The following is a 26,797-nucleotide window of genomic DNA, read 5'->3' on the forward strand; positions in this document are numbered from 1 at the left end:
TTGAAACTCAGCAAATGCTGATATTTAGTGTTGTTACTGACAATGAATAAATAAGAATAGGAACATTCATAAATAAGATAGTGTAGTGTAGGATTTGTAGCCACTTAAGCCAAAAGAGTAGTTTTCTGTTTTTTTTCCCCTCCAGTAATCAAGAAGAATGTCGATTTATTTATATTTTATTTGAGGAATGTAATAACTTTTTGCTTTTCTTACAAAATGGAGGTGAGTACCTGCATTTTAGATTGTTATGACTGTTAAAGAGATCGTAAAGCCTGTAAAGAATTTATAGGACAGGGCCTGGCACAGTTAGTCTCAGTAAATATTAGTTGTTATTGTTTATAATACAGATGTGTCGTGGAGCAGAAGATGCTGTAGAACAGACTTACTGGTTTTTTTCCCCTTAATGATTAAACCCAAATTAGTTTAATTCTCATATTCCATTTCCTCTTCTCATTGCTCGTTTCTCCTGCTTTTGCCCGGCTTTTTCTTACTGGTGTCTCCTTCCCGTAATGGTTCTTGGCATCAGCTCTTCTGCTTATATTGTTCTGGATCTATGTTAGTGAAATGGAACCATCGTGAGGTAGGCTTGCCTGTGCAAAAAACCCTCCAGGAGAGCAAAGGGAGGCATGGAGGACAAAAGCACCTGGCCCCTTAGATTCAGGCGTTGAGGAAATAAATACTGGAGTATAGGCAGTTTTAGTCTGAAGGTACAGAAATTTCTTGTAGTTCCCATAAGTTCAGCGTGTTAGATGAAAAAACACCAGGCGTTCTCTCTGAATCCCCAACAGGAGCTGCAGACGTGGCCGCCTGGGCGCTGGGAGGCTTCCGTTCCCAGAGGGCTTCTGTCGTCTCTTGACTGCTTTTTTCAGCACTTTCTTTCTCTACTCTTTGGTGGCTGTGCTCTTCTGCTTATTCACCAGGTTATACTTGACCCAAAATGACAGCCACAGCTGCCGAGTCTTTGGGAATTTGTTTCTCTCTGCGAAGCTCTCTGGCCCCAGTGCTGAGAGGAATCCAGTTAGGTCAGTTTGTAATTGCTCACTAGGGGTTAGGAGTCGGCCATGGAGGGGAACACTTTTGGTATAGTTGTTTGTGGCCAGAGGCAGTGGGGATCACAAAGTTTCCCTTTTCTAGGCAGCTTTATTGAAACATGTCTGTTTACAGAAAAGATTAAAAAAGCGTTGATTTGTTGAATTTTATTTTTTTAAGTGCAGTATATAACTCTGAGTTACTCCATTTTAGAATATAAACTTCTAGTGTGATTTAATAAATATCAACTCAGTGAAACCCTCGTGTCTGAGTTTGGTTCTTTTAAAGATTTTATTTTTTCCCTTTTTCTCCCAAAGCCCTCTGGTACGTAGTTGTGTATTTTTAGTTGTGGGTCCTTCTAGTTGTGGCATGTGGGACGCCGGCCTCAGTGTGGCTTGACGAGCGGTGCCATGTCCGTGCCCAGGATCTGAACCGGCGAACCCTGGGCGCGGGAACTTAGCCACTCGACCCCGGGGCCGGCCTCTGAGTTTGATTCTTTTGTGCAAGCCACAGCGAACTCGTCAAACTGGCTTGAGTAAAGGGACGCTCATTGTAAAGACACTGGGCAGTTAAAGGACAGTAATCCAAGGACAGGAGTGCCAGCTGTGCCAGCTAAGTAAGGCCAAGAACTGAACCAGAATGCTATTAAAACTTGCTTTTTTGAGTCATTATTCTGGACTGCATGGTCTACCATGATATGTTCTTTGAGGTTTAATGTTCAAGAATATCTGCTTGAAAAACTGATAAATTATAATTCACAAAACACTTGGATCATTAACTTCTTATGTTCGAATTCCTTCGTGTCTAAGTTTCAGGGGTTTTTTCCTTTGCAATGTTGGCTGGCAAAAGGAGACAAAAATTTAGATAGAGACCTAGGAGGAGACTCAGGAGACCATAGTGGCGGGGGAGCCAAGGAATGAAGGAACTTTAGAGGGTGACTTTACTGGGATTTAAAATCTTTTTAAAATTTTTATGAGAACTGAAAGAACATGGATTTGAGCCAGTGATGATTTTGGCGGCGGTGGGGTGGGGGGGGGGGCAACTTCTGAATGGATGAGAATGGAGAATGGAAGTTCCTCTGAATTGATGATTTAGCTGGAAATTGAGAAGAGAGAAAAATGGATGTACTTTGAACCACTAAGTTTTGGAAAGTAAGTTAGGCATTCGCATGATCTAGGTACTTCTAATATGTTGATTATGGAAATACTGAGCTAGAGAGAGCCTCTTGTCCCCCACGTCACTCGTCCTCCAAACAGGAGTGACCCAGAGTTGCCGTCTACTAGCTGAGGGCAGGGAGAAGGGGTGGATGTGTGAAGGAGACATTTCAGTAACTTAGAATAACCTGTGGGGTGGACACGGTTGAATAAGTACACATTCAGCGCTGGACATTTTGTCTCCTTCAGTCATTGTAACAGACTTGCATAATGGCTGATGTTATCCCTCAGTTTTACAGATGAGGAAACAGTGAAGTGTGTAGCATTCATTCTGAAAAGCGTGTGGGATGTTGGGATGATAAGTAGGACTTCTCAAGGGGTGATGGATAGGGCAGGCACTTTAAAATATGATTCTTTTTTTTCTCCTGAGAAACTGTATTAAGGCCTAAGATGACATTCCTCTGGGATTATTGTGGCTTTGCTGTATTTGCTTCTTCACCAGAAGGTTTTTTTTTTCCTTTTCTTGGGGGGGGGGGATCAGGAAGATTGGCCCTGAGCTAACATCTGTTGCCAGTCTTCCTCTTTTTGCCTGAGGAAGCTTGTTGCTGAGCTAACGCCTGTGGCAGTCTTCCTCTATTTTGTATGTGGGACACCACCACATCATGGCTTGATGAGTGGTGTGTAGGTCTGCACCCGAGATCCAAACCCATGAACCCCAGGCCACCAAAGCGGAGTGTGTGAACTTAACCACTGTACCACCGGGCCAGTCCTTAAAATAGGATTCTTAAAGATTTGTAAAGTGGTGCTTTTGCTTCATTTTTTTGTTTTCCAAATGTGATCTATAGTTCTGGGTTTATCTGTTTCACTTTTATGACTTCCTCTGTGGTAAAACAACAGAATTTGCTAAATCATGGTTCTGGTTAGGGCAGGATCCCTTTTAGAAGAAGGCAGGGCTTGAGGCTTACAGAAGAAAGTTCTGGGATCTGGGAGGTGGCAGAGAAACTCAGAAGCATAGGTCATGTGTGTGAATGAGAACCTTGGGTGGGATGAAGAGAGGAATATAGAGGTAGGTCAGGCTCTAACGTCGTCATCTTGCGTTGCCTCTTTAGTAAAGGGAGTGGGAGATGCTTTTATGGGGAGCGGCAGCAGTAGAGAAAGTCGTGGATGGGCATGAGAAAGTTACATATTACTGGCAAGTAGCCCAAAGAAAAAAATAGGAAATAGTTTTGTGAAACCAAAGGAGATAGATAAGAACAGTTAGTCGAAGGAAGGGAGTCTTATAGACATTTAGCACAAGTGAAGAAGGAATTCGTAATAGTAGTAGAAATTAACATTAACCCATTACTCAAATTGAAGTCTAGAGAAAGCGGGGGTAGAGTACAGGAACTTGAAAAGATTCTTCTGTCTCGATGGGAGCCTTTACTCTGATTATAATTTACAACCAACTTTTCTCCTTTATGATAGAAAAGGCTTCTTTGTTACCTGCCTAAGATATTTCTTAAAACCGTCTGTATTCTCATTCTTTGAATTCTCTTGATTCCTGAGCATCTTCTGATCATTAGTTTTGTTTCCTAGGAAGAATTTTGTCTGGAGAGTCTGCCTGGTGTCGATGACCATACCAGGTATAGCTCCCATTATAAACAATAAGTTCGTGACTAGTTAAAAACGTTTTTCTGAGAATGATTTAGTCAACTGTGGGCAAATGATTTAAAAAGGAATTTCTAGACTAGCAAAGAAAACTTGAGAAAATGAGGCTCCTTTCTCAACAGTGGTCTACAGGAGGTGGGACAGTAGTACACAGAGGTAGGAGGAAGAGTGCTTCATCCTGTAGGTGCGTGGAGGGAGACACCGGAATAGGGAGGGCTGGAGGAGGTGAGAGCGCGAGCTACAGTTAGGGAGAGGGCCAGCCAGCAAGTGAGTGCTGAGAGAGAGAACGATGAGTGGGAAGATAGCGTGGAAAGGAATGGAAATCGCTGCAAGGGTAGGACAGGCAAATTTTGAAGATGGGGAGGAGAGTGGAAAGCAAAGGCAAGAAGCCCAAGAGAGCACGCTGCAAAGCCCACAGCAGAAGCAGCAGTGGCAACTCTCTGGCTGCCTGAAGTCTGCTTGGTGACATGGAGAGGACACTGCACTGTAGATTGGGAGACCTGGACTTAGATCCGGGCAATGCCATTTAAATGCTCTTCCCTACTTAACAGTGGTTGGGAAAGGCATTTCTCTGAGGCTTAGTTTTCTCATCTCTTAAATGGGAATAATTGCTGTAAGATTGTTGTGATGATTACATAAATATGCGTATTGCGTGTTCTCTGCCTTCCCTTACTACTGCTTTTTCCTTGGAAAGTATAAATAGAGTTCCCAGCGTTCTTGGTTAAAACTATATGTAGATTTTCGGATTTTCAAGAAATGCTTAACTCTAGTTAAATGTATGATTAGATTCCACAGAAAGAGCTAGATATAGAGCTTTATGCATTTGATTTGCATGCTTTGTAATTGTTAACTCTGGCCTGAAGGTGCAGAATGATTCATCTGACATTCGTAGAGTTTCTAGTTGACATCTGTCCTCAACCCCCCTCCTTTATTTTACTACCTGTAGTTGAAGAGCTTATTCAGTGTGCTTACCTAAATAACGTAAAACACCTTGTAATGTGCACGTGGCTTCTGTTCCACGGGCTTTGGAAACTGTTTTCCCACGGTAGCAAGCCTTGTCTCTAAGTCTCTTTATTCTCATATGGCTGCATTTTAGCTTCGTTTTGAATTTTATAAATTTACATTTTTAGCAAGCATCCCAAAGCTGTTACATCTTTGTAGCATGGTATCAGCTCTGGGTTTTGAAAATATGCCATTTAAAACAGTAATGCAACGGTATTTTTATGTGGTGTCAGTGCAGTCAAGTTAAGATTGTGGGGTGGTATACCGGCAGCATGTTAATAAAATCCTTAAATCGGCTCCCTAACTGTGCTCTGGTTCAGGCTCCCTGTGCTCTTCCCTCTCCCTGCCTGGCCCTAGCTTGACCTGCTTTGCATTTACCCGCTGCTAGAAATTGTACACCTGCGTTGGGAGGTAGTGATGATGGGATGAGGGGGTTTGAGAGGCTCCTGCCTCGGGCAGTCCGCAGTCTCTCAGGTCGGCAGAATAGCCGCCTTCTTGAGTAAACAAGGGACTGCTGCAGCCGCAGGCAGCAGGAATGGCTTGCTGCTCGTAACTGAGAGGACCTCTAGACTGTTGGACAGCAGAGGGTTTCTGACTTATGGCTGTTTCACACTTCATCCTCGATCTTAATATTACCTTGTAATAATGACCTTGGATATAAGTTAATTGAAGCCTTTAGAAAGATTGTTATGATGTGGGTAGTACATTTAATGATAGGTAAAGTTTGACGGGATTCTTGTGATAGGTGCTATTTTTTTTCTCCTAGTTTGGAGATTCTGGGAGTCCCCAGAGATCTTTAATATGGAGAAATGTTGGCGTGCTCTGTTGTATAGTTTGTAGCACCTTTCCTAGAGGTTTACCAAAGAAATACTGGGTTGGATCAAATGAGTCCCCTAATTTACACTTAATCTTCACAGTTGGGGACAAGTACTGTGGTCTTTGACTCAATAGCCACATTTAGGTTCCGTAATCCTCTTCGTATGTCATCGCCCTTCAGCATGTTGCTCTTTACGTATTAAATTAAAATGTATGAAAAATAGCTAACAATTCTCATGTGATGAAATTCTCATGTGATGGAATTTGCTTTTTCTTTTTGTGGATTGTGTGTTTTTCATGTTTTGAAAACAAAAGGGAATGGGAGGGGAGAGAGCAGGGGTCATTGCTGAACCCTGATGGTTAAAGGTAAGTGAATGTTTAACCTCAGTCACTTGATTATTGTTGTTGTCTGTCAATATCTGAAAGTAAACATAGAAGAGCTTGTCAGTTGTGTTTAATGTGTGTGTAAAATTCAAGATGCTGACTTGAAACTTTCCCCTCTTCTATTCTGAACAATAGGTACGTTCTATGGATGAACTGAATCATGATTTTCAAGCACTTGCTCTGGAGGGAAGAGCGATGGGAGAGGTAAGTAAACTGGTGTGTCAGAAAAATGGGCCTGTTTTTAAGGGAAGGTTGGAGTTGTCTTTCATCAAATGTGTCTGAATCTAGTCTCCAGAAGTATGTGCTTGCTTTTCCTTGTTGCCATCTTCATGATAGGAATGGGATATTGCAGAATTTTGCTAAAACAATCTCATTGGAAGAAGAATATTAACTTTAGTCTGATGTCTTGAAAACAGCACAAAGCAGTAAAAACATGAGCACAAATTGATGACTCTTAACCAGTCAGTTGTAAATTGAGGCGTTAAAATTTTACAAAATAATTTTGTATGCATCAAATGTCCTCCTCACCTTTGCCTCCTTTTCCAGTACTTGCTAGGTTCTTTTTCAGTGGAAGGGAGTCTTAGACTGGCTGCTAATCAGAATATGTCAATAACCTGTTTTTAGAGCAGTGCCATTTTTGAGGAAGTTATTTAGAGCTCCATTTTGAAGAGGAAGTGGTTAGGTTTCTGGTGAAATAATTCCAGATGGTAGATGCATGAGCTTGTCATTCCTTACATACATGGAATTCAGAAACAAGAATTTTGTTTTTGTTTGTAATGTTTAAAATTTGTAAAAACAAAATTTACTACCATCCGTTATATTGACAGGGAAGACTGCCATAATTCTAAAAGAAAGGGGAGTATAGATAAAGTTCCTCTGACTTCTGGTGATTCTAGTTGTTGGCGGTAAGACTGTGTTGGCCGTAAGGTAGAACATAACAGTTTGAATTAATTGCTAAAGATGTCACAGGTTCGCAGATGGAGGCATTTGCTTGTGATTGTCTTGTTTTGGGAAGTAACCGTAGGTTTTTTCTTCTGTTTTATTTTTTGTATATCTGATATTTAAAAGTTCCTGTATCTATTTTAATGATTGAGGAGAAAGAATAGCTATATTCTGGATTCTCATTTATGCCATTCATTAAATGTATTTGTTCTTTGATTTAGCCCCTATTCTCTGATCTAGGCACTGTGTTAGATTTTGAGGATTCAAAATTAAGATAATTTCTCTCTTGATTTATAAAACATATTCATTGACTGCCTTTGTGGGTAGGCATTAAATAGTTAAACTCTTGGTTTTGGTCCTGAGAGTCTTGGTTTTTTTGTTTGAAGATTTTGTGTCTAACTTTCTGAATCGTCTTGTGGGCAGAGTCCAGTGTCCTCTCATCCAGGGTTTGTGAATTTTTGGCCTGTTCTTGTATTTCCCTTAGAGCTTGAAGAACAGATTGGTAGGTGTCATGGTGTTTCCTGTGCCTGCCTAATATCATTGAAACAGTGCATGTCAAGAAGCCCTATATGGTTATTGGGCGAAAAATTTTCTCAGTTAACTTCTGGAGCACAGTTTGGACAGACAGTTGACAGATGTGTCTGATATTAAGTATAGGTGGGGAAACCACATTTATCTTCTTCCCCACTCGTGTGATTCTAGCCTGGTCCACTCCACCAAAAATCTCATCCCAGGTTTTAAAAAAATTAATTATACAAAATAAAAGTAATGCCTTGTTGCTGTTTTGTAAACAACACTTCATAATCGATGAAGGCTTAATTCTAATTGGGGAATAGTGAACAGAATTGAGAGTAAAAAGTGAATTTTATTTAAATGACAACTTAAAAATATTTTTTAAATCCTTTTTTCTTCCAGAAATGCCTTTTTTTAAAGGGTCTCCAAACCTTATCCTCTTTATTTTTGTTAGAAATACCATTTTTGATATATGTATATAATTCCTCAGACATGGATTAGGCATATATAAATAACTAAACAAAGTTCATCTCAACAGTAATGCACTCTCCCTTCTTCTTTCCTCATTATTTATTCACAAAGGAATATTAACAACTACCATTTGTTGACCATCTACTAGGCAGATGCTCACCGGGCTGCATGCGTTATCTCATCAATAACTCTATCAGGACAGTTCTATTATCCAGATAAGAAAAAGGCTGAGAGAGATGAATGAGTTTTCCCAGGGCCACACATCTAGTAAGTCGTGGAGCTGGGATTCTGACCTGGCTTCCTCTCCAAAGCATTAATGTTTTTTAAAAAAATGCTGACTACATTCCTCCCTCCAATACAGATACTCACTAAAGCTATTTTTTGAAAGCATGGCACAATCTCTAGGCATAAGGGGGACGCACTAAGTAAGTATGGAGTGAAGTTTCTGTACTCAAGGAGCTTTGTTTAGCTAATAATTGAGGAAGCAGTGAATGCACATGATAACAAAAAGTGAACAGATTTCTCTGTGTGTAGTTGGAGTTTAGAGAAGGGAGGGGTCGGTATTGGCAGGACTCGTTTGAGATTACTTGAATGGAGGCGGTATAAGACTTGAGAAGTGTCTTGTGATTTAGTTAGGATTTAGAGGTGCAGGTTGGGAGAATGTTCTTTACAGTGATACAAAGGAGATAGGCACAAAAGAAATGAAAATAAGCTTCTGTAATATAAGCATGGCTTCTAATTAGTTTAACTTTGTTAAATCTCCTTCCCTTTAAGTAATAAAACATCTCTGGGAGGGGATGCGTATAAATATAGTGTTTACCCGTATAAACACTGAAATTCGAAGTAAATTGCATGGACTTTTAAGCTGAGTAAGTATATTTCTACTGCAATTACTTTGTGTGTATTTGTGTGTGTGTGTGTGTATGTGTGAGTCCTCATTAGGGTAAAGAATATGTTCAAGAAGGTGTGAATCTTTAGAATTCAAAGAGAATTGGCTCCATTCAAAGTGATTGATCTGTAGTAAAGTTAGTGCGGCTTGACTGTTAGATAGTTTTCATCAAAGCCACTGCTAGGCTCTGGCTGTCACTTTGGAAGATTTAGAGCATTTCTGAGTAGAAATCTTGCTAAGAAGTGGCTACTTAGAATATCTCCTTGAAACCTTGCTGGCTGTCTGAAGGGCAGCTGTTCTTGGTTGAAGGACTCACATACAAGGGCTGTATTTGCCCCTGATTTTAGAAAGTCACCATAAAGAAGAAGATAGGAAAATGTTCTAGGATTGGGTCCACAAATTATTTTCAAGTATTTCATCTGCTCTCCTTGTTAGCGCCTTTCATTCAACTTAAAGCTGTAGTCCTGAAAAGTTCAAAGGCACGTATTCGACTTGCTTCTTTTATTTATGTATGAAAAGGTTAGTCTGTTAGTTGGGCATTTGAGTGTATATTTGTAGCACTGAGGAAAGCTCACTGACCTTGGGTTCTGGGCTCTGTTTTTCCGTTGCTTTATGAGCTTGCGTGACTTATTTGCTCCACCTGTAGGAGGGCAGCATTATTACTGTTCATGTGCCCAAAAGAACGGATTTGCAAAGAGGAGAGCAGTTCTAATTGGAAAGTACTTTGAGAACCTTTGACAGAAAAGGCACCTTTATTCTGTGTAATTGGTTTTCTGACTTGTAAAAATCAGGGACTTTTTTTCTCTTTAAGGGTCCTTATTTTTTTTTTTAAAGATTGGCACCTGAGCTAACATCTGTTGCCAATCTTTTTTCTTTTCTTCTTCTCCCCTAAACGCCCCAGTACATAGTTGTATATTCTAGTTGTAGCACCTTCTGGCTCTGCTCTGTGGGACGCTGCCTCAGCATGGCTTGATGAGCAGTGCCGGTCTGTGCCCAGGATCCAAAGTAGAGCGCACAAACTTAACCACTTGGCCACGGGGCCAGCCCCCTTCATGTTTTTCATGTAGTAAACTTGATAACTTGCAGGGACATTAGATACTAGTGATTATTTCTGGAATAAGTGGAATGAATTTAGGTATGTGGCTTTTTTCATCTTTGTCTTAGAAAACTGAAGCATAGAAAAACTTACCCTTGGTGATAGACAAGTTTGTAAACCTGAGTAGGAAATCTGGAAAGTGCTCCTATATGTGGGGTAATAATGAATCCTACCACGTTCCCTGAAAGTAGAGTAAAGTGAATTTTATTTAAAATGTAGTTGCAGATTCTCATTACCTGTTACAGAGAAATTCTGTCCATAGTGTGAGATAGCAGAATGGCTGGTAGAGGGATGAATTTGATAGTGATTTCAAGAGCTGTTAACCCAAAGAAAGGTATAATTTGGTGGGATAGAGATCACACTGGACCCGAGCCCTGAGGCTGCAGCTCCAGCCTTGGCTCAGACGTTCATCTTCTTTAGACTTTTGATTTTTTCCATCTATAAGGCAAGAAGATTGGATTAGATAGTTTCCCAGGTCCAAAAATCTTGGAGTTTGTCCTTATTTCTATCTTTAAAAAGATAGAAAAGAAGAATAGTTCTTCCTTTAAGGACATGCCAGAGGGCATCTAAAAGATTCCCTTTTAGAGTAACTTCCTCCTTGTGATGTACAAGTGCTAGAACTTTTCACTGTGCTCTCTAAGTGACTCATTCACTCACTGGTCCGCAGCTGCCTGAGGCCTCGAAGTGTCTGTCAGGGCTCATGGCATGGTAATTCTGAAATTAGGGCAAGTCGGGGGCCTAGTGTGGATACCAAGCCTGTGAAATTCTTTTCCACATCTCCCCATCATGGCACATAGCATTTCTCATAGAGTTGGAGGCTTTCTGGCAGCTAAAAATACTAATAGGATTCGCAGCCCTGGAAGGGCTGCCTCACACTGGCGATTTCTTGCGATTAGGGTCCCATAAGAGTAACTCGGCTGACTCTGAAATGGATTGAATTTTGGAAAGGAGATATATTGTCTGCCAGCAAGATCATGCAACCTTTCTTGCAGAAGGGAGGAAAAATTAATAAAGCCTTGTGGTGTGGTAATATAAAAATATCTGACCAAGCAGTGTAATAAATCCCTTTTTTCCAGGGCTTTTGAGTACAGACTTTTGAGTACAGACAGGAATGGTAAAAGCTGCCTATTTCTGTTAACCTTGTATTAATGCCATTTGGTTGTTGGGCATTTTTGACATCTTGCTATTAAAGAGAAATGTTTATTTTAGAGAAAACATAGCTAGCCAGGCCAAGTGACCTGGAGGAACGAGATCTTAGTTAATGGCTTTCCTCTATTAGGTTAATGACTATGTGTTAGAAGTGAGGTGACCTCTTCATGAATCTTGTTTGGGGAAGTTCCTAGGATGTCATAAGAATTTTGGGAGTGAGATTGGACATTTTTGAGAAAGAAGATAAGAAGATGTCATTTAACCCTGAGAATGTGGATGCATCTGACATTTTGAACCTGGTTCCCAATTCTGTCCTTTGGCTTTGAGATTTGTGCCGCTCGTTCCAATATCTGCCTTCCGTCCTGCTCTGGGAAGCGCAGGCTGCCTTCCCTGTGTGTGCTGAGCTGTCTTGGAATGTTTGAATGCAGTAGAACACGCTCCTTTGCTTCGGGATGTAGCTGATCCACATGTTGCTTAACCCGTCTTCATTAAACTTCTCTCCTTTGGCTAATATGTTTTCATTCTTTTCATCCACATCACTATGCCATATTTGAGGGTGAGAGGTTTTGGCATTGATTTCGTTACCTATGTGAATGTCCCAACAGTTTTTTGAAAGATATCAATACCATTTTTTTTTAATGACGAAAATGAATCCTAAGGTCAGGTGACGCCAGCTAAGGTCATAAGTGTCAAGATGTGGATGAACTTCAAGTTCTGTTTCACTAGGCTCAGAAATAAGAATAGGTGTAATAAATTGAGCGTATTTGATTTTTTCAGGTACTGCGCTAATCACTTCGCATACATTGCAGTCTTCACAGGGGTCCTGCAATATTATGATGCCCTTTTATAGATCAGGCAAAGGGGATTAAAGAGGCTAACATGATCATGAGCCAGCTGTTTGAATGAGCCTGGGTCTCTCTCACTCCAAATCCTGCGTTTCTGCTGTCTTACCTGCATGTACAGAGTCTACCCATCATTCATAACCTAGCTTCAGTTGTAGCTCCTCCTTAAAGGCTCTCTTGCTCTCACCACCCGGTAGCTACGGGGAGTAATTTAAGTAGCAAGTTATTTGTATTCTTATGGCCCTACTTTAGTCTATATATAGTAATTTGTGTAAATGTTTTCCATTTCTTTGCACGCAACTTTGTTGAGGACAGGGGCTTCAGCTAATACTGTACTTTGTAAACTCTGGATGCCTAATATATCGTGTTAAATGAATCTTATACTAATAAATATTTTTGTCTAAGTAGGGATGCCTTTTTGGTTTCTCTTTTACTTCAGAAGTTGGTATCACCCTCCCCACAGGGGACCTCAATTCAATATTTATTGCCCGTATTCTCTATTCAGGTTAGTTTTCCACCCTTAGGCATGTCGGGATGTGAAGGGGAGGATGAGGGAAGGACAGAACTGAAAAGCATTTATTCAGCCTTCTATGCAGAATTTTATACTTTTGAACTGTTCGGTAATTTTGCAAAGAGTACACAAGATGAATAGTAACTCAGCAGTGCTGTTAGCATCCAAGTTAAATCTGATATAAAGGCATTTATGATTAAGCGTCTTTGTTTAATATAGTTGTCAGCAGATCAGTAGAACACACTCGGGGACGTCTGCCGGGACGTGGAGACGCCTTCGTTAAACATACACGAGAAGATGGAGTGGAGCGTGCAAAGCTGGAGTCACTTCGGTTAAACTTCTGGTTCAAGTTTATATTCAACTATGTTGTGTGAGATTCTTTGTTTACTGTTGTTTTGCTATGAGGAGCCAGAACACCAAAATTAATCCGTTGTCTCTTGATTACTCCTGTGGTGCTCGTTATAGCAAAGCATGTAGATGAAGTAGTTTATTTTCTGTATCGGTCTTCCCTGTATGCGTAGTAGCCATATCTATGAAGTTTTCATCTCCTGGAATTCATGAAAAAGGGAACTTGTCTATATCTGGCTGAGATTCTTGTCTTGTTAATTTAATAATTAGAAATAAGCTAAGGCTGACTGGGTGTGTGGGTGGGTTTGAGTATTTGGTCCCATCTTGAGGCGGAGGACTCCTTCTCCTCTCTTAATTGAGCTGTTTGCTTCCTGCTTTGGGGATGTGAGGGAGGCAGGTGATGAAGCAATGTTTTCATGGTTTTGTTCGTGAACTTTACAGGTTTGTTAAGTGAGCTGGAGGCTTATCCTTTGCACACGGGGCCCTCAGGTGCTATTGCCAGAATTATTCATGTAATTATTGAAGTCCAGACCTCTGGTACACTGTGAATGTGGTAATGTCATAGATCAAACCGTATAGTTGACACATGCATAAAAACAAATGTCCTTATTTATAGGTAGCTGAGGTAACATGCCGTTCTCATATCCTGCAGAAAAGCCTGGTTCACCCTGGGCATTTCTTCATGTTCTGAATGTAGTTTACTGTCAGTTTATCAAGTTTTAAAAAGATAGCAGAGAAAAGAAGTTTGTTCTGGCTCCATCCGGTATCTTGAAGTGGGAAGGTGTAAGGGAAACCTTCCTTGCAGTGGATTCAGGAGAGAGTGCAATGAAGAAAGGATGAGTGTGCAGCTTGCCCCTGGTTACTTTATCACAAAATAATGTGGAGAGTGAGATGCTGAATGTTTTTGGAAGGGCATGCTTTATAAAAGTACAGCCAATATCTTTTGTGTGTTTCCTTTCAAGGATGAAGTTGTTGAGTGATTGTGTTCTTTGTATGGTAATAAGCACTGGAAAACCCCTGTGCTCCTTGAGGAGAGTGCGTTTTGGAGTTTAACAGTGGTCTGGGGCCGGCCCGGTGGCACAGTGGTTAAGTTCACACGTTCTGCTTCAGCGGCCTGAGGTTCACCAGTTCGGATCCTGGGTGTGGACATGGCTCTGCTTGGCAAGCCATGCTGTGGCAGGCGTCCCGCATATAAAGTACAGGAAGATGGGCACGGATGTTATCTCAGGGCCAGTCTTCCTCAGCGAAAAGAGGAGGATTGGCAGTAGATGTTAGCTCAGGGCTAATCTTCCTCAAAAAAAAAAAAAGTTGGAGTTTAACAGTAGATGTCAGTTGAAGAACTGACTGCAGTTCTCTCTAATTTGTGGTTGTCCTGAAATCTAAGAGCTACCAAATTCGTATCTCTACTTGATTGCTCTTTTTGCTGTTACTGTTCCCCAGCAACCTGCAGTGGATCTTCAGGACAACCTTAAAATTGTATCCATTAGACTCGTGAGCTTAAACTTGCAAATGCCATCTTCGTGCGTGCTTGGGTCCTGTTTTCATGTGGACGTTGCACTCAGTTGACTGCAGAGTGATTCCTGATTGAGGGAAAGTCAGTGGGGGACTGGTTTGTGTACGTGGTCACTTCGTTCTTGTCTATCATAATGGGCTATGAGTCTTCACTTTGGAAATTATATGGATTATTTTTAATCCTTTGAGAACTGGGAGAGGCATCTAAGCTGAAGTTTGTCCATTCTTTACCCCATTTCCACAGCTTCCTTCTCTTACCATTTCATGCCTGGATTACTGCACTGACTTCTGCTTAGCCTCTCAGCATCCATTAGCTTTTCTCACCCATCTATGGGAGAGAGTCAGACTAATCTTTTAAAGATAATTTTTATGATATTTCTCTGTGTTGTTGCCTACTGGATTAGAGCCTGACTCCTCGGTGCTCCTTAAGCCTCACTGGTACCTGGACTGGTTGTGCCGTTTCACCCTCTCCTTGCCTGCTCTGCTTTGTGAATGGCCAGGCTCCTTTTTTATTCGTGGGCACCTGCCCTTCTTGCTTTAATTTCTCCCTGTGCTCTTTGTGGACAGTCCTTTCCACTGTCTTCTCACTCTGAACTCTCCCCTCCTTCCAGGCATTCCGTGCCAGTCCTGTTCCAGCTTACTGTCCTTTCTGTATCTGTGTGTGGTGGGTCTTGAGGTCCAGCAGTCTTGCTACACTATTAGCCTGCTTACCTTAAAATGCCTTGTAACCGGGTCAGTTTGATTCCTGATAGGTTTTTCTTTTTAATCTTTTCTTTCAGGGCAAAGAATGTCTTCTACTTTTGTTATTTCCAGTAGTGGCTGATGCAGGCTGTGCATTTCAGAGTATGGTCAAGTAATACTTAGCTTTTTAATATCAGTAAATACTTCAGATGCTGAAAATTTGTTTTTTCAATAGGCAGAAAAGCAATATTGGTTTTCCAGATGTGGGAGAGAAGATCAAATTACCTCCTATTGGCCAGGCCTAAGTGATTTGTGTGATTTCATCCTTAGTGGTGGAAGTGTTATTAAAGGATATTACATACAAACATTAACAGTGTTTATGAAAAGTGCTTAATAACCCAGGAAAAATTATTTTGTAAAACTGTTAATTTTATATACTGCATGATTATAATTATGCAAAAAATTAAACTTTTATTTTTTTAAAAGGAGTATATTATATTTCAACCAAAAGAGAGATTTAGTTAAGACATCATTATTGTGGAAATTTATTTTCAGTAGTAATTGTCTTGCCACATAGGCTAAAGATTTTAAGCAGTAATTACTAGTTGCCAGATTGTGATGCTGCCTAGTAGAGAAATGTGAAAAAATTATAGCAAATGTTGTTAGACAGTTTTTTGTGATTTGAATAAAATGAAACAGAACGAAAATGTTTTAACATTTAAAAATAATCTTTACGCATAAATATTGAGTAACTGATTAAAAAGGATGCAAGACACTTCCTTAATTAGTAGATATATAAAGGAGAAGTGAGAATTTAGAAGATCATATTCCTTAAACTGAAAGAGAATGTGAACATGAAAACACCGTCATCTTTATTTATTTATATACTTAGTTTTTTGTTTGTTTTTTATTTGAGGTAAAATTGGCATGCAACATTATATTAGTTTCATGTGTATTTCATAATGATTCAATATTTGTGTATATTGCAAAATGATCAGAATAAGTCTAGTTAACATCCAACACCATACATAGTTACAGATTTTTTTGTGTGATGAACACTTTTAAGATTTACTCCCTTAGCAGCTTTCAGATATGCAAAAGAGTATTAACTATAGTCGTCATGCTGTACGTTACATCCCCATGGCTGACTTTATAACTGGAAGTTTGTACCTTTTGACTCTTCACCCGTTTTGCCCAACCCCCATCCCTCACCTCTGGCAACCAGCAATTTGTTCTCTGTATCTATCTGCTTGATTTTTTTTTTTTTAGATTCCACGTATAAGTGAGGTCATATGGTATTTGTCTTTCTCTGTCTGACTTATTTCACTTAGCATAATGCCCTCAAGGTCTCTCCTACTTAGTTATTTTTAGTTTAAAAAACAAGTGGCTTGTGATTAGACGATTGAACATTTTCATCATTCCTTATTTAAGCTACCATTTTCAAAGTGGATTGGCAGTTATTATCTGCATTTGAAACATATGGTATGAGCTCTCTCCTTATAATTGCACTTTGGGTTTGGCCCAGTGGTACAGTGGTTAGGGTCGTGTGCTCAGCTTTGGTGGCCCAGGGTTCGCTGGTTCAGATCCTGGGTGTGGACCTAGCACCACTCATCAAGCCATGCTGTGGCGGCATCCCACATACAAAAAAAGAGAGGAGGATTGGCACAGATGTTAGCTCAGCAACCATCTTCCTCAAGCAAAAAGAGGAGGACTGGCAACAGATGTTAGCTCAGGACCAGTCTTCCTCACCAAGAAAAAAAAAGTACTTTGAAGTTATGTTGAAGTGAAATGTATCTGCTTAAGAGAAAATGCCTTATTTGTTGACAGTGAATTCCATACCGCCATAAGTTCAATTTTTATTTGTTAGAAAATCAGTTCTAAATCATAATAAAAGTATATTTTGTAACAAGTCATCTGTAATCCCACCATACCAACAAGCACCTGTTTTAATTTTAATTATTCTTTCCAGTCTTGATCCAAAAGGGAAGGGTGTGTGAGGAGAAGCAGTCCTTACTTGTACAATTTTTTATTTTACTTTTAAAATTTACTGTTGTTTTGTCAGTATTACAGTCACGATGGCTGTTCGGGCGAGTGTACATTGTTGCACTACCGTGGGCTTCTTGCACACTTAGTTTGCTCCCAGCTTGTTTGCTCTTACACTTTGACTGTAGAGGTTTTTTTTCTTTTGAATTTTTTGTTGAGGTAATTCTCAGGAATGAATTTGACTCTTTTTTTTTTTTTTCAATTCTTCTCCCCAAAGCCCCCTGGTACATAGTTGTATATTGTAGTTGTGAGTGCCTCTGGTTGTGCTGTGTGGGACACTGCCTCAGCGTGGCCTGATGAGTGGTACCATGTCTGCACCTGGGATCTGAACCGGCGAACCCCGGGCCGCTGAAGCGGAACGTGCGCACTGAACCACTGTGCCACTGGGCCAACCGCCCCCGCCCCCATGTGACTCTTGATGTGTCTCTTTTCTGAACCCTTTCCAAAAGAATTGTCCTAACAGTGAACAGTTGCACCTTTTTTTAAAGACTTGTAAAGGATATTGATTTATACTTTTATGTTTAGACCATTTCTTGTTAAAGCTTTAGTAATAATCATATGAGTAGAGTTTACAGTATTTACGAAAGCACTTTATATCGTGTCTCACTTCATTTCACAACAACCCTCTGTGATATAGAGGGCTAGGTAAATCCCCTAAGGCATTAAGATTTTGGGAAGGGATTTCTGAAAATCATGATTTTCACACGTCAGAGCTCTGAGTAGAACAAGCACCTGTCAGTGATTACCTATAGTACTTTATTTCAGTCAGTTTGGAGCAGTCCTCTCTCTGAGTTGATGTCAGATTCTTTTAATGTGATGAAATTATTTACTAAGAGATTAAAAAAAATTTCTTTTTGGCCGTGTCTTACCAGCCAGTTAAAATACCAGGTGTTTGACTCCTGCGTTGGCTACATTCCCGTGCCTCTAAGCTTGTGATGGAAGTCTGCATTACCAGATAATGGAGCAGGCCTGATCGGGCCTGCAGTGCTGTCGCAGCCTGTGAGGGGCGCTCCCTAGAGAGCTGCGGCTGTGCTCGAGACAGCTCTGTGCAGCCCGCGTTGCAGCTGGGAGCGGTTCCCTAATGCTGCGTGCCCCTTGAGTGCAGAGTCCTTGCTGGTGTGTGCATTCGGTGTTGAGACCATCGGTAACCCTCCTTCTGCTTCCCTAGGCACATATTAGTGGTGGGGTGGCCAAGCAGGTCCAGTCCTTAATCATCACTTGCCTCTTCTCACTTTCTGGAAAGCTGTAATCATGGTTCTTGCAGTGTCTTGTTAGAGCTCTTAATTTTGTGGGATTTACGCTGAGGTGGACTGGGCGGTGCTGTGTCCTCTGCTCACTGAGTGCTAGGAGCATTTCTTTGGCTAGCCATTAGTAGCGTGAAGCCTGTTGGTTACTACTTGGTTCTTAAATGACAGCAGCAGCTAATTCTTTGAGTGGCTACTGAGTTCAGCCTTGTACTACTCCTTTACACGATTTCATTTAATGTTCTTGGGAGTTCATTTTATGGATGAGAAAACTGAGCCATACACGGGTTAAATTTACAATTGGGATTTAAAATCAGTTTTTTAAAAATGATTTCAAAGCACTCGTGTGCTTTACCAGTGTATTAATTCTTAGAACGAGAAGCTTAGAGGTTGGCATTCTCAGCCCTTCACCACCTCCTCCTCTGTTTCAAGGGCTGTTTGTAGGCGTTCATGTGATGATTGTGCAAGTGTAGCTTGGTGTATTGCTTTTTTTGTTGTTAGATGATAAAACAAAAAAGATGTTTCCAAACAAAATTTCGCCATCCCAAGTGGCTAACATTGCTTTTAAACCAGTGCTTGATTCTATTTTGTTCTCCAGAAGCCTCAGGAATAAGCTTACTGATTCCTTTACTCTCCTTAAATCATTTCTTTTACAAACCTGTGGTTCAAGCTGGGATAAGTAGTGTGTGTGTTTTCCTCCCAAAGATTTGAAAACAGACACAATTGGAGGGGCAATTAGGAATCCCACTTGATGGGACAATACAAGGAAGAGTACATCTTTTGTATTGCTGGGGAGGGTGGCGGGACCCCCCAGCACTGCTTCTGAGTTTGTAGGTCTTGAAAGAGACCAGTTATTAATTCAGAGATGATTGAATTATAGGATTGACCTACACTAACCTGAATAACAGACTAATGTATAAATCCAAAAATGCAGTTCACTGGTTTGTAAGGAGAAGCAGTAACTCAAGTGGACAGGATGGTTGTGTTCAGTGGTCAGTGTGCCTGGCTCTAGGCGGAGGCCAAGTTCTCGTAAGGAGTTTGCTTGATAAGCGGAGTCTGAGCCGGGAAGTGACTTGGTGTTTTTAGTGGCTACTGTGATCGAGCTGTTATCTAGCCTGACGTGTTAGTTGCTTTCGTAAGGACAGACTTGTTTGTCATGCACCCTCTCCCTAAATATGCCAGCTGGATAATACTGCCTACATCTGAATCCCTGGGTCTCCTTTGCTTTGGTTGAACCAATTCCTAATTCCCATTATCTTCCTTTAGAATTGTCAGATCTTTTAATCCTCTTATTGCCTAACCTGTCTTTAAAGTGAATTTTGTAAACCTCTGCTGTCATCTGTTCTTTTTTGTCCCGTCAAAGAACAGTCTTTGTTTCCGAATTCTTGATGGGATAAACAGTAACTATCTTTTCATATACTATTTGCTTTTAAATTTTTGCTGATTGAGTTTAGGTGTTGCTAAAGTGAAGGTTTGGCACCTCCTGGCATTTGTACCAGTGGATTGGCATGCCAGTGGTTGACGAACCAGGATGTTTTAGGCCAATGCTGTGGATGATGTTACCTCTAGAAGGTTACTGTTGAATTTGGAATAATAATTAGATACTCATCATCACTTTGTTTTATAATTCAATAGATTATAGCTCCTTTTTTTTTTGGTGAGGAAGATTGGCCCTGAGCTAACATCTGTGCCAGTCTTCCTCTATCTTGTATGTGGGACACTGCCACAGCATGGTTTGATGAGTGATTTAGGTCTCCACCTGGGATCTGAACCCGTGAACCCCAGGCTGCTGAAGTGGAGTGTGCTGAATTTAATCACTAGGCTACCGGGCCTGCCCCTATAGCTCCTTTTAACGTGCTTAGATTTGAACAGTTAATGTCTTTATTTTAGTTCACTTTTTTTTTTTTTGAGGAAGATTAGCCCTGAGCTAACATCTGCCAATCCTCCTCTTTTTGCTGAGGAAGACTGGCCCTGAGCTAACATCTGTGCCCACCTTCCTCTACTTTATATGTGGGACGCCTGCCACAGCATGGCTTGCCAAGCCGTTCCATGTCCGCACCCAGGATCCGAACTGGTGAACCCTGGGCCGCTGAAGTGGAACGTACGAACTTAATCTCTGCGCCACCGGGCCAGCCCTTTAGTTGACTTTTGAGTATGTGATTGCTGCTAATTCTCAGCAAGCTTAACATGTCTAAGTCAGTTTCTTTTTGCAGGATTAAAAAAGGCGTCATTTTTTAATACAGAAGGGTTATGAGACAAAGTAGCGGAGAACATGAAATGGAGCAGACAAAATTCTTTCCCAATTCAAAAACACTTGGATTTTAGATATTAGAAATGGAACAAGAAGTGCTTCTTGAAAACAAACTCTTAAAGAAGTGTTTGAATATAAGAAAACTTCATCTGTTCACTACTGCATCAGTTACCAATTGCTATGTAACAAATTACTCCCAAATTTAGTGGCTTAAAACAATGCAGTTGTTTAAGCCTCACAGTTTCTTAGGTCAAGAACCCAGTCAAGGCTTTGCAAGATCCTCTGTTTCCAGGTCCCTCACAAACTGAATCAGAATTTTAGCTAGGGCTGTGGTCATCTCAGAGTGCAATTGGAGAAGGGTCTGCTTCAAAGCTTACTCACATGGTTGATATCAGGGTGAAGTTCCTTCCTCACAGGTTATTGGCTTGGGGGCCTCAACTCCCAATGAATTGATGTCCAGTGACCTCTCTTGGTTCCCTGCTATGTGGGCCTCTCTATAGGGCAGCTCGCAACAGAGCAGCAAGCTTCATCGGAGTGAGCAAGCAGGAGGGCAAGAGAGACCAGTGAGAGGCCAGGGGAGGAGTAGAAACAAGACCGAGGTTAGTTTTTGGTTACAATCTTCAAAGTGACACCCCATCACTTTTGCCTTGTGTTATTCTTTAGAAGGAAGTTGCTGGGTCCAGCCCACAGTCAAGGGCAGGGGATTACACAAGGGTATGAGGACCAGGAGGCAGAGGTCATTAGGAGTCATTTCAGACCCCGCTGACCACACAGCCGGGGAGTGGAGATGGGCATGTTTTAGAGGAAAGAGAGAAATGCTAGATTCTGTGGAATATCCAGAGACCGAAGAGCTTTGCTAAGTTCGCTTCTGTCTTTGCCCAGGTACCTTAGTTCAGTATTTACTTTCCTTCCCATTTGCAGAGCACCTTTGCAAACCCGGAAGATTCACTTTCTCTTCCTTTCAGAATCGGCATACTGCCACCCTCTTCTCCCGCATCCTTGTTCTTTATCTCTTACAAACCTACCTTTTCAGTCCCTGCTGTTTTCATTGATAATAGTTAATTGACCTTCTTGCTGCTCATTTGCCAAAGCATATGGAATTCTAGTACTTTCTGGGCTGCTCCTGGCATCTATTTAGAATTTATACTGATTGTTAATAATGGGGATACGGTTGCCTTGTTACTGACTAGGGTCTTGAGTTTTTTGGTGTGTGGTTAAGACTTTGCATCTGTTACTACTTTGAAGTAGAATCTCCACTTTTTAGCACCTTTTCTACATGTTTGTTGTATTGTTGTTTCCTTTTGAGAGAATTTGGCCTGAAAACAGCCTTGCTTATATGTTTGCCTGCTTTTACTGGCTTTGCATGTTATAACAGTCTGGCAAGCTACAATGAAAGATGACAGGATCCCAGAAGTCTCTCTCTTTTTTTTTTTAAAAGATTTTATTTCTCCTTTTTCTCCCAAAGCCCCCCAGTACATAGTCGTGTATTTTTTAGTTGTGGGTCCTTCTTGTTGTGGCACGTGGGATGCCGCCTCAGCGTGGCTTGATGAGCAGTGCCGTGTCTGCTCCCAGGATCCGAACCCGTGAAATCCTGGGCTTCCCCAGCAGAGCATGTGAACCTAACCACTCGGCTGCGGGGCCGGCCCCCCAGAAGTCATTTTTGAAGCCTTGAGTTCAAGGGCTGCTGCTTTCAGTAAGCAGTTTGACAAATTATTGACAGACTGTATTTGCATATGGAGGCTGGTACTTATAGAAGCTTTTCCTTGAGTTTTGAATAAAGATTTCCAAATTTGTGTGGAGAGGGCTAAGCACCATAATGAGTATTTTTGATCACCTTTGCGCTCTTTCCACTGTTATGTGGAGAACAAAATTAACCCACAAGTGGGGTGTCCCTTGTGCTGACATTCTTCTGTACACAAAGGAGAAGTTGATGTGGACTCCTCTTTGCTCACACGCCCTACAAAACACGGGAGAAAAACCAGAATGTTAGTTGGAAAGGGTACAACCAATAGGGAAAGAAATTCTCTTTGTAATCTTGTGAGAGGACATTTTTGAGGCTAAAAAGAGAACATGAAGTTTACCAACAGGAACTTCTGAGTTGGGCTTGAGTAGCCCACATTAATTCTCAGCGCCCCTCCTGTCATTTACAGCTGTTCGCCTTGGTTTGAGGCCGGTGAATACGTTTAGTGAGGACCTGATATGCGGTGGGCATTGTGCTAGGTACTCAGCAACCACATCTCCAATTTTCACAACAGTCTGGAAGACATTCCTTCAACAGGACAAAGAGAGTGAGGCCCAGGGCACGTCAGCAGTTTGTCCTAGGACACATCGAGGTTGTCTAGTCCAGGGCTTCCTCACTCCACTGCTTAGCTGTGGTCTGGGCTGTCCCCCCATTCAACCCCTCTCATCCCCTCAAGTGACCGGACCAGCTATGTCCTCCTTGCTGTCAGAGAACGCACCCGAGAAGCGCACTAGGAGTTGACTGCTTATGACTCTGTAACTGAAAGTAAACCTTTGCGTCTGTGCAATTACATGTCAGACCAGAGTGTGTCTTTCGTCATGATCTTGTTGGATTAGAAAGTAAATTAGGGCCTAAAGAGAAAGTATGTGGGAAGCTGCTTTGGTCCAGGTAGTAACCCGTGTCTGCCAGATAGATTTATAGAGCTCGATTAAAGTTATGCTGAGAAACCAGAATTTAGGTGTGGAAAGCTGAGATTGATTTTAGTAAGGGCAAAGTTGAGTTATTCCTCCACTGTCATTGGGTTATAAATATCACTTAGGTTATCATTTAGGTTATATATTAGAAAGGTCAACCTTTATTGTCAAGGAGGAGAACAAATGTTTTGTGCTTTATGGTTTTTTATTCAGTTCCTCTGAGAAATTTGACTCTCCAAGTATGCTCTTTTCTGCTCAAAAATAGTGGTTAGGTAATGTTTCAAACTTCTGAGTTTCTTGTCTGACTAGTAGCAGCTCAAATGGAAACATAATAAGAGGAAGTAAAGAACATTTTAGTGAGTAAAGCTGATGAACGGCATGAAGGATAATGGGATTCTAGTGGAATTTTACTTTGTAACCCTAGTCATTGATGCTTTTGATCTTGTGCAGCTGTATTTGGCTTGAAGGCTACTAGGCATTTCTTTGGTTGAAGCTAGTTTAAACTTCTCACTGGTTTAAGGCCAGTGATGCCTGCATTTCTGTGAAGCGTGGAATGTGTTGTGAAGTCACTTTAATGGCATTACTAATTAGCTGAGGTCAGGAGATTTTATTTCCCTTCTAGTAACAGAGGAATAGCTGTTTTATCTTTCAAAGATCTTGGAATAGGTTAATGTTGTGGTTGGGAGTTTTTTTTGTTTTTATTTTTTCTTTCTGGTGATAAAAGTGTTTTGGTTAACAGAATCTCTTTGTATGAAGGAGGTAAAGTTTGCCCTAGCATTCCATCGCTGAGGTCTGAGTTCATGCCCCGGCCTGAGTCACTCTGTATGGTCAGTTAGTACACATGTAGGCAAAAGAAGTGCTTTAGTGGTTCTAGGCACCTTCTTTGTCAGTAAGAGTAAGAGTCTTCTTAGCAAGCAATTAGCTAATAGATCTAATATTAGTCCCCTTGCCCCACTCCCTTAAAAAATCTTGGCATAGGTTAAGTGAATAATTGTAGATATTTAAGCTGAGCCTCTATTGTGATGGGTTGATCTGGGCCCCCTACCATCCCCGCCTTGCCTTAGGCCTCTCTGTGACTTTTACCAGATATGCGTTAGTGCCCTGATCACAATCTGCGTAGTCAGAACACTGTGATTAAAGACCTGCAGGGCACATGAGCATCTTCAGTACCCTTGTCTAAAAGAAAGTGTTGACTGCTGTACTTTCATCCTTTATGAATTCTTTAAAAGCATCTATTATTTTTAATTTGCAGCAGCTCTTGCCAGGTAAAAAGTTTTGGGAAACAGATGAATCCAGCAAAGATGGACCAAAAGGAATATTCCTGGGTGATCAATGGCGAGACAGTGCCTGGGGAACATCAGGTAATCTAGATCTAGCATCTGTACTGTGATTTATGCCTGTCTTAGAGCTCCTTTCCTCAGCAGCTGGCAAGCCGTGAATTTTACATCACTGACATAAGCATGTCAAGCAGTGTCCTGTCCTGTAGTATAATTGCCATGAAGGAGCTTATATGATGTAATTTAGTAAAACATAATTAACACAAAATCAAGTCTTCAATATTTTATTCAAGTGCTAGCCACAGGGCAATGGTCTTATTTAAAATGACCAGAATTCCAGCTATAACTTTTTGTTCTGTATTGCTGTCAGCATACTTGGAATTAGAAAATCCGTGCCTGCCATTTGAAGTTCATGTTTCTTTTTTCTCACCTTGCCCTTGTGTACCGTGTATGGGATAATCTATCTATAAATGTGGTTGGGGTCAGATCAAGTCAGTGGGCACTGGTGCTCTTCTGACAGACTGCCCCAAGAGGGATGGGGAGGACGTGTAGGGGCAGGCACGCTGACAGCAGAAAGAAGTGACGGGTGATGGGAGGGACGAGACAGCGCCCAGAGCCGGCGTGCCGTGCTGCAGCACAGTGTAAGAAGGGACCTCCGACGACAGCGAGTCCCCAGAAAAGATCAAATTATGTTGTTTTTAAAAAGGGCAGTAAAATCACATTTTCTTTTAGTAATATTATCAATAAAATATATTAAAAAGAAATTCTGTTACTTGAGAGAGGGGTAAACGTTAATTTATCCACTTAGCTGGATAAACCATATACGTGAACTGCTGTATTGTTCTGCTGTCCTGGATATATGAGGGTTGTGTTCTGTTCATTAGCTTTTGTAGAATGTTATACTTAGGGGAAGACATAATAGGACATTTGGCTCCACTGACCATGGAGGTCTCCCGATCCCCAGTTGTTGGTTTATCCCTGAGACGTCACTCGTAATTTGTCTGAGCCTCTGGCTGCACTGTATCATGCTTGTGTATCTTTTTTGTAGATCATTCAGTTTCCCAGCCAATCATGGTGCAGAGAAGACCTGGTCAGAGTTTCCATGTGAACAGTGAGGTCAATTCTGTACTGTCCCCGCGGTCGGAGAGTGGGGGACTAGGCGTTAGCATGGTGGAGTATGTGTTGAGCTCATCCCCGGGCGATTCCTGTCTAAGAAAAGGAGGATTTGTAAGTTGGCTTGAGGAACTTGTTCCTATCTCTCTCTCTTTTTTTTCCCTAAAGCAAAACATGCCTGTTTAGTTTCTTAGATATTCACAGCACTAATTACAGAGTATTTTAAAACACTTTTATTGCAATTAGCAGACATAGTAGGAGATGCAAACTAAACTTTTTTAAAAATAGACAAATGATGGGTTTTTTGGACATATTGATAGTAATGTGAGATAACTGAAATCTAGGTCTCAGTTCATTGGTCTACCAGAAAACACCATTTTTAGTTTAGAAGAAAAAAAAGTCAAAAGAGAAGGAATTAAGAAAAGAAAGCTGAAGCTGGAGCGTCAGTAGGAAATAGATCTGAGAGCAGCGATTTGCCAGTCCCCAAGAATCCTCACAATGGGGTAGCTCTGTCGGACCGTTCTTGTTCTGCTAGCTGGGCATTGATTGTGGATGATCTTTGAGCAGCGTAGCGTCTCATACCCAGCCCGGCGGGAAATTAGAAGTTCTGTTAATTCTGTCTACGTTTCTTTTTCAGATTCATTACCATTGACCACTCTGATGCTAAATTGTAGCCCAAGCAGCTTCTCTGTCTACAGCTTCTTCCCTTTTAAGTCTTAAGCAGTCTTCCTCAAGCATCTTTGATAGCCTTTCTCAAAACTGGTTCTTTCTTATATCATCGACTTTCCAGATCTAGAAGTCTTAAGATGCATTTCCATTTGATCTTCCTCATTTTGTGTCCTGTGACTGGTTTTATAGTCCACCTCACAGCTAGGAAGGCCATGAAGACACCCTGAATCTGTCTTCCCTCCTTTTCTCCCACCTCAACTTGTTTTGTACTTTTTTCAAAGCATTTTCTCACTGTAGTCCTTGCGGGCTTATAGTACCTATTGGCAATTATTTAAAGGACCTTCTTTCCCCTAAATCATATGAATAATTTTGCTTCTGTGATGATCTGTCTTTATCGTACAGCATTTGTCATCAGTGTTGTATTGTCATACATCTGTTGCTGGGTGTCAGAGACTCAGCCTGTTTTCCGCATTCCACTCGAAACTCCTTTCGAGTAAGAGCAGTTCATTTTTGGTACGGCTTCCTCAAGTGTCAAATATAATTCTTTAAGATGTTAGTG

General features: G+C 41.2%; 1 protein-coding gene across 12 annotated transcripts in view; it reads left to right on the forward strand.

Annotated features, from left to right (window-relative positions):
- Positions 1-26,797, forward strand: part of PUM1 (pumilio RNA binding family member 1) — a 122,259-nt gene that overhangs the window by 25,944 nt on the left and 69,518 nt on the right. For 7 of the 12 annotated variants that reach the window (XM_046663370.1, XM_046663373.1, XM_046663376.1 and 4 more), the window contains exons 3-5: positions 6,168-6,236; positions 24,432-24,540; positions 25,505-25,683. In XM_046663370.1, the coding sequence (XP_046519326.1) occupies positions 6,168-6,236; positions 24,432-24,540; positions 25,505-25,683 (357 nt within the window). The remainder of the gene's footprint in view (positions 1-6,167; positions 6,237-24,431; positions 24,541-25,504; positions 25,684-26,797) is intronic. The other 5 variants (XM_046663379.1, XM_046663380.1, XM_046663381.1 and 2 more) reach the window with 2 other exon arrangements.

Source organism: Equus quagga, chromosome 5 (assembly GCF_021613505.1).
Source record: "Equus quagga isolate Etosha38 chromosome 5, UCLA_HA_Equagga_1.0, whole genome shotgun sequence".
Lineage (NCBI taxonomy): Eukaryota > Metazoa > Chordata > Mammalia > Perissodactyla > Equidae > Equus > Equus quagga.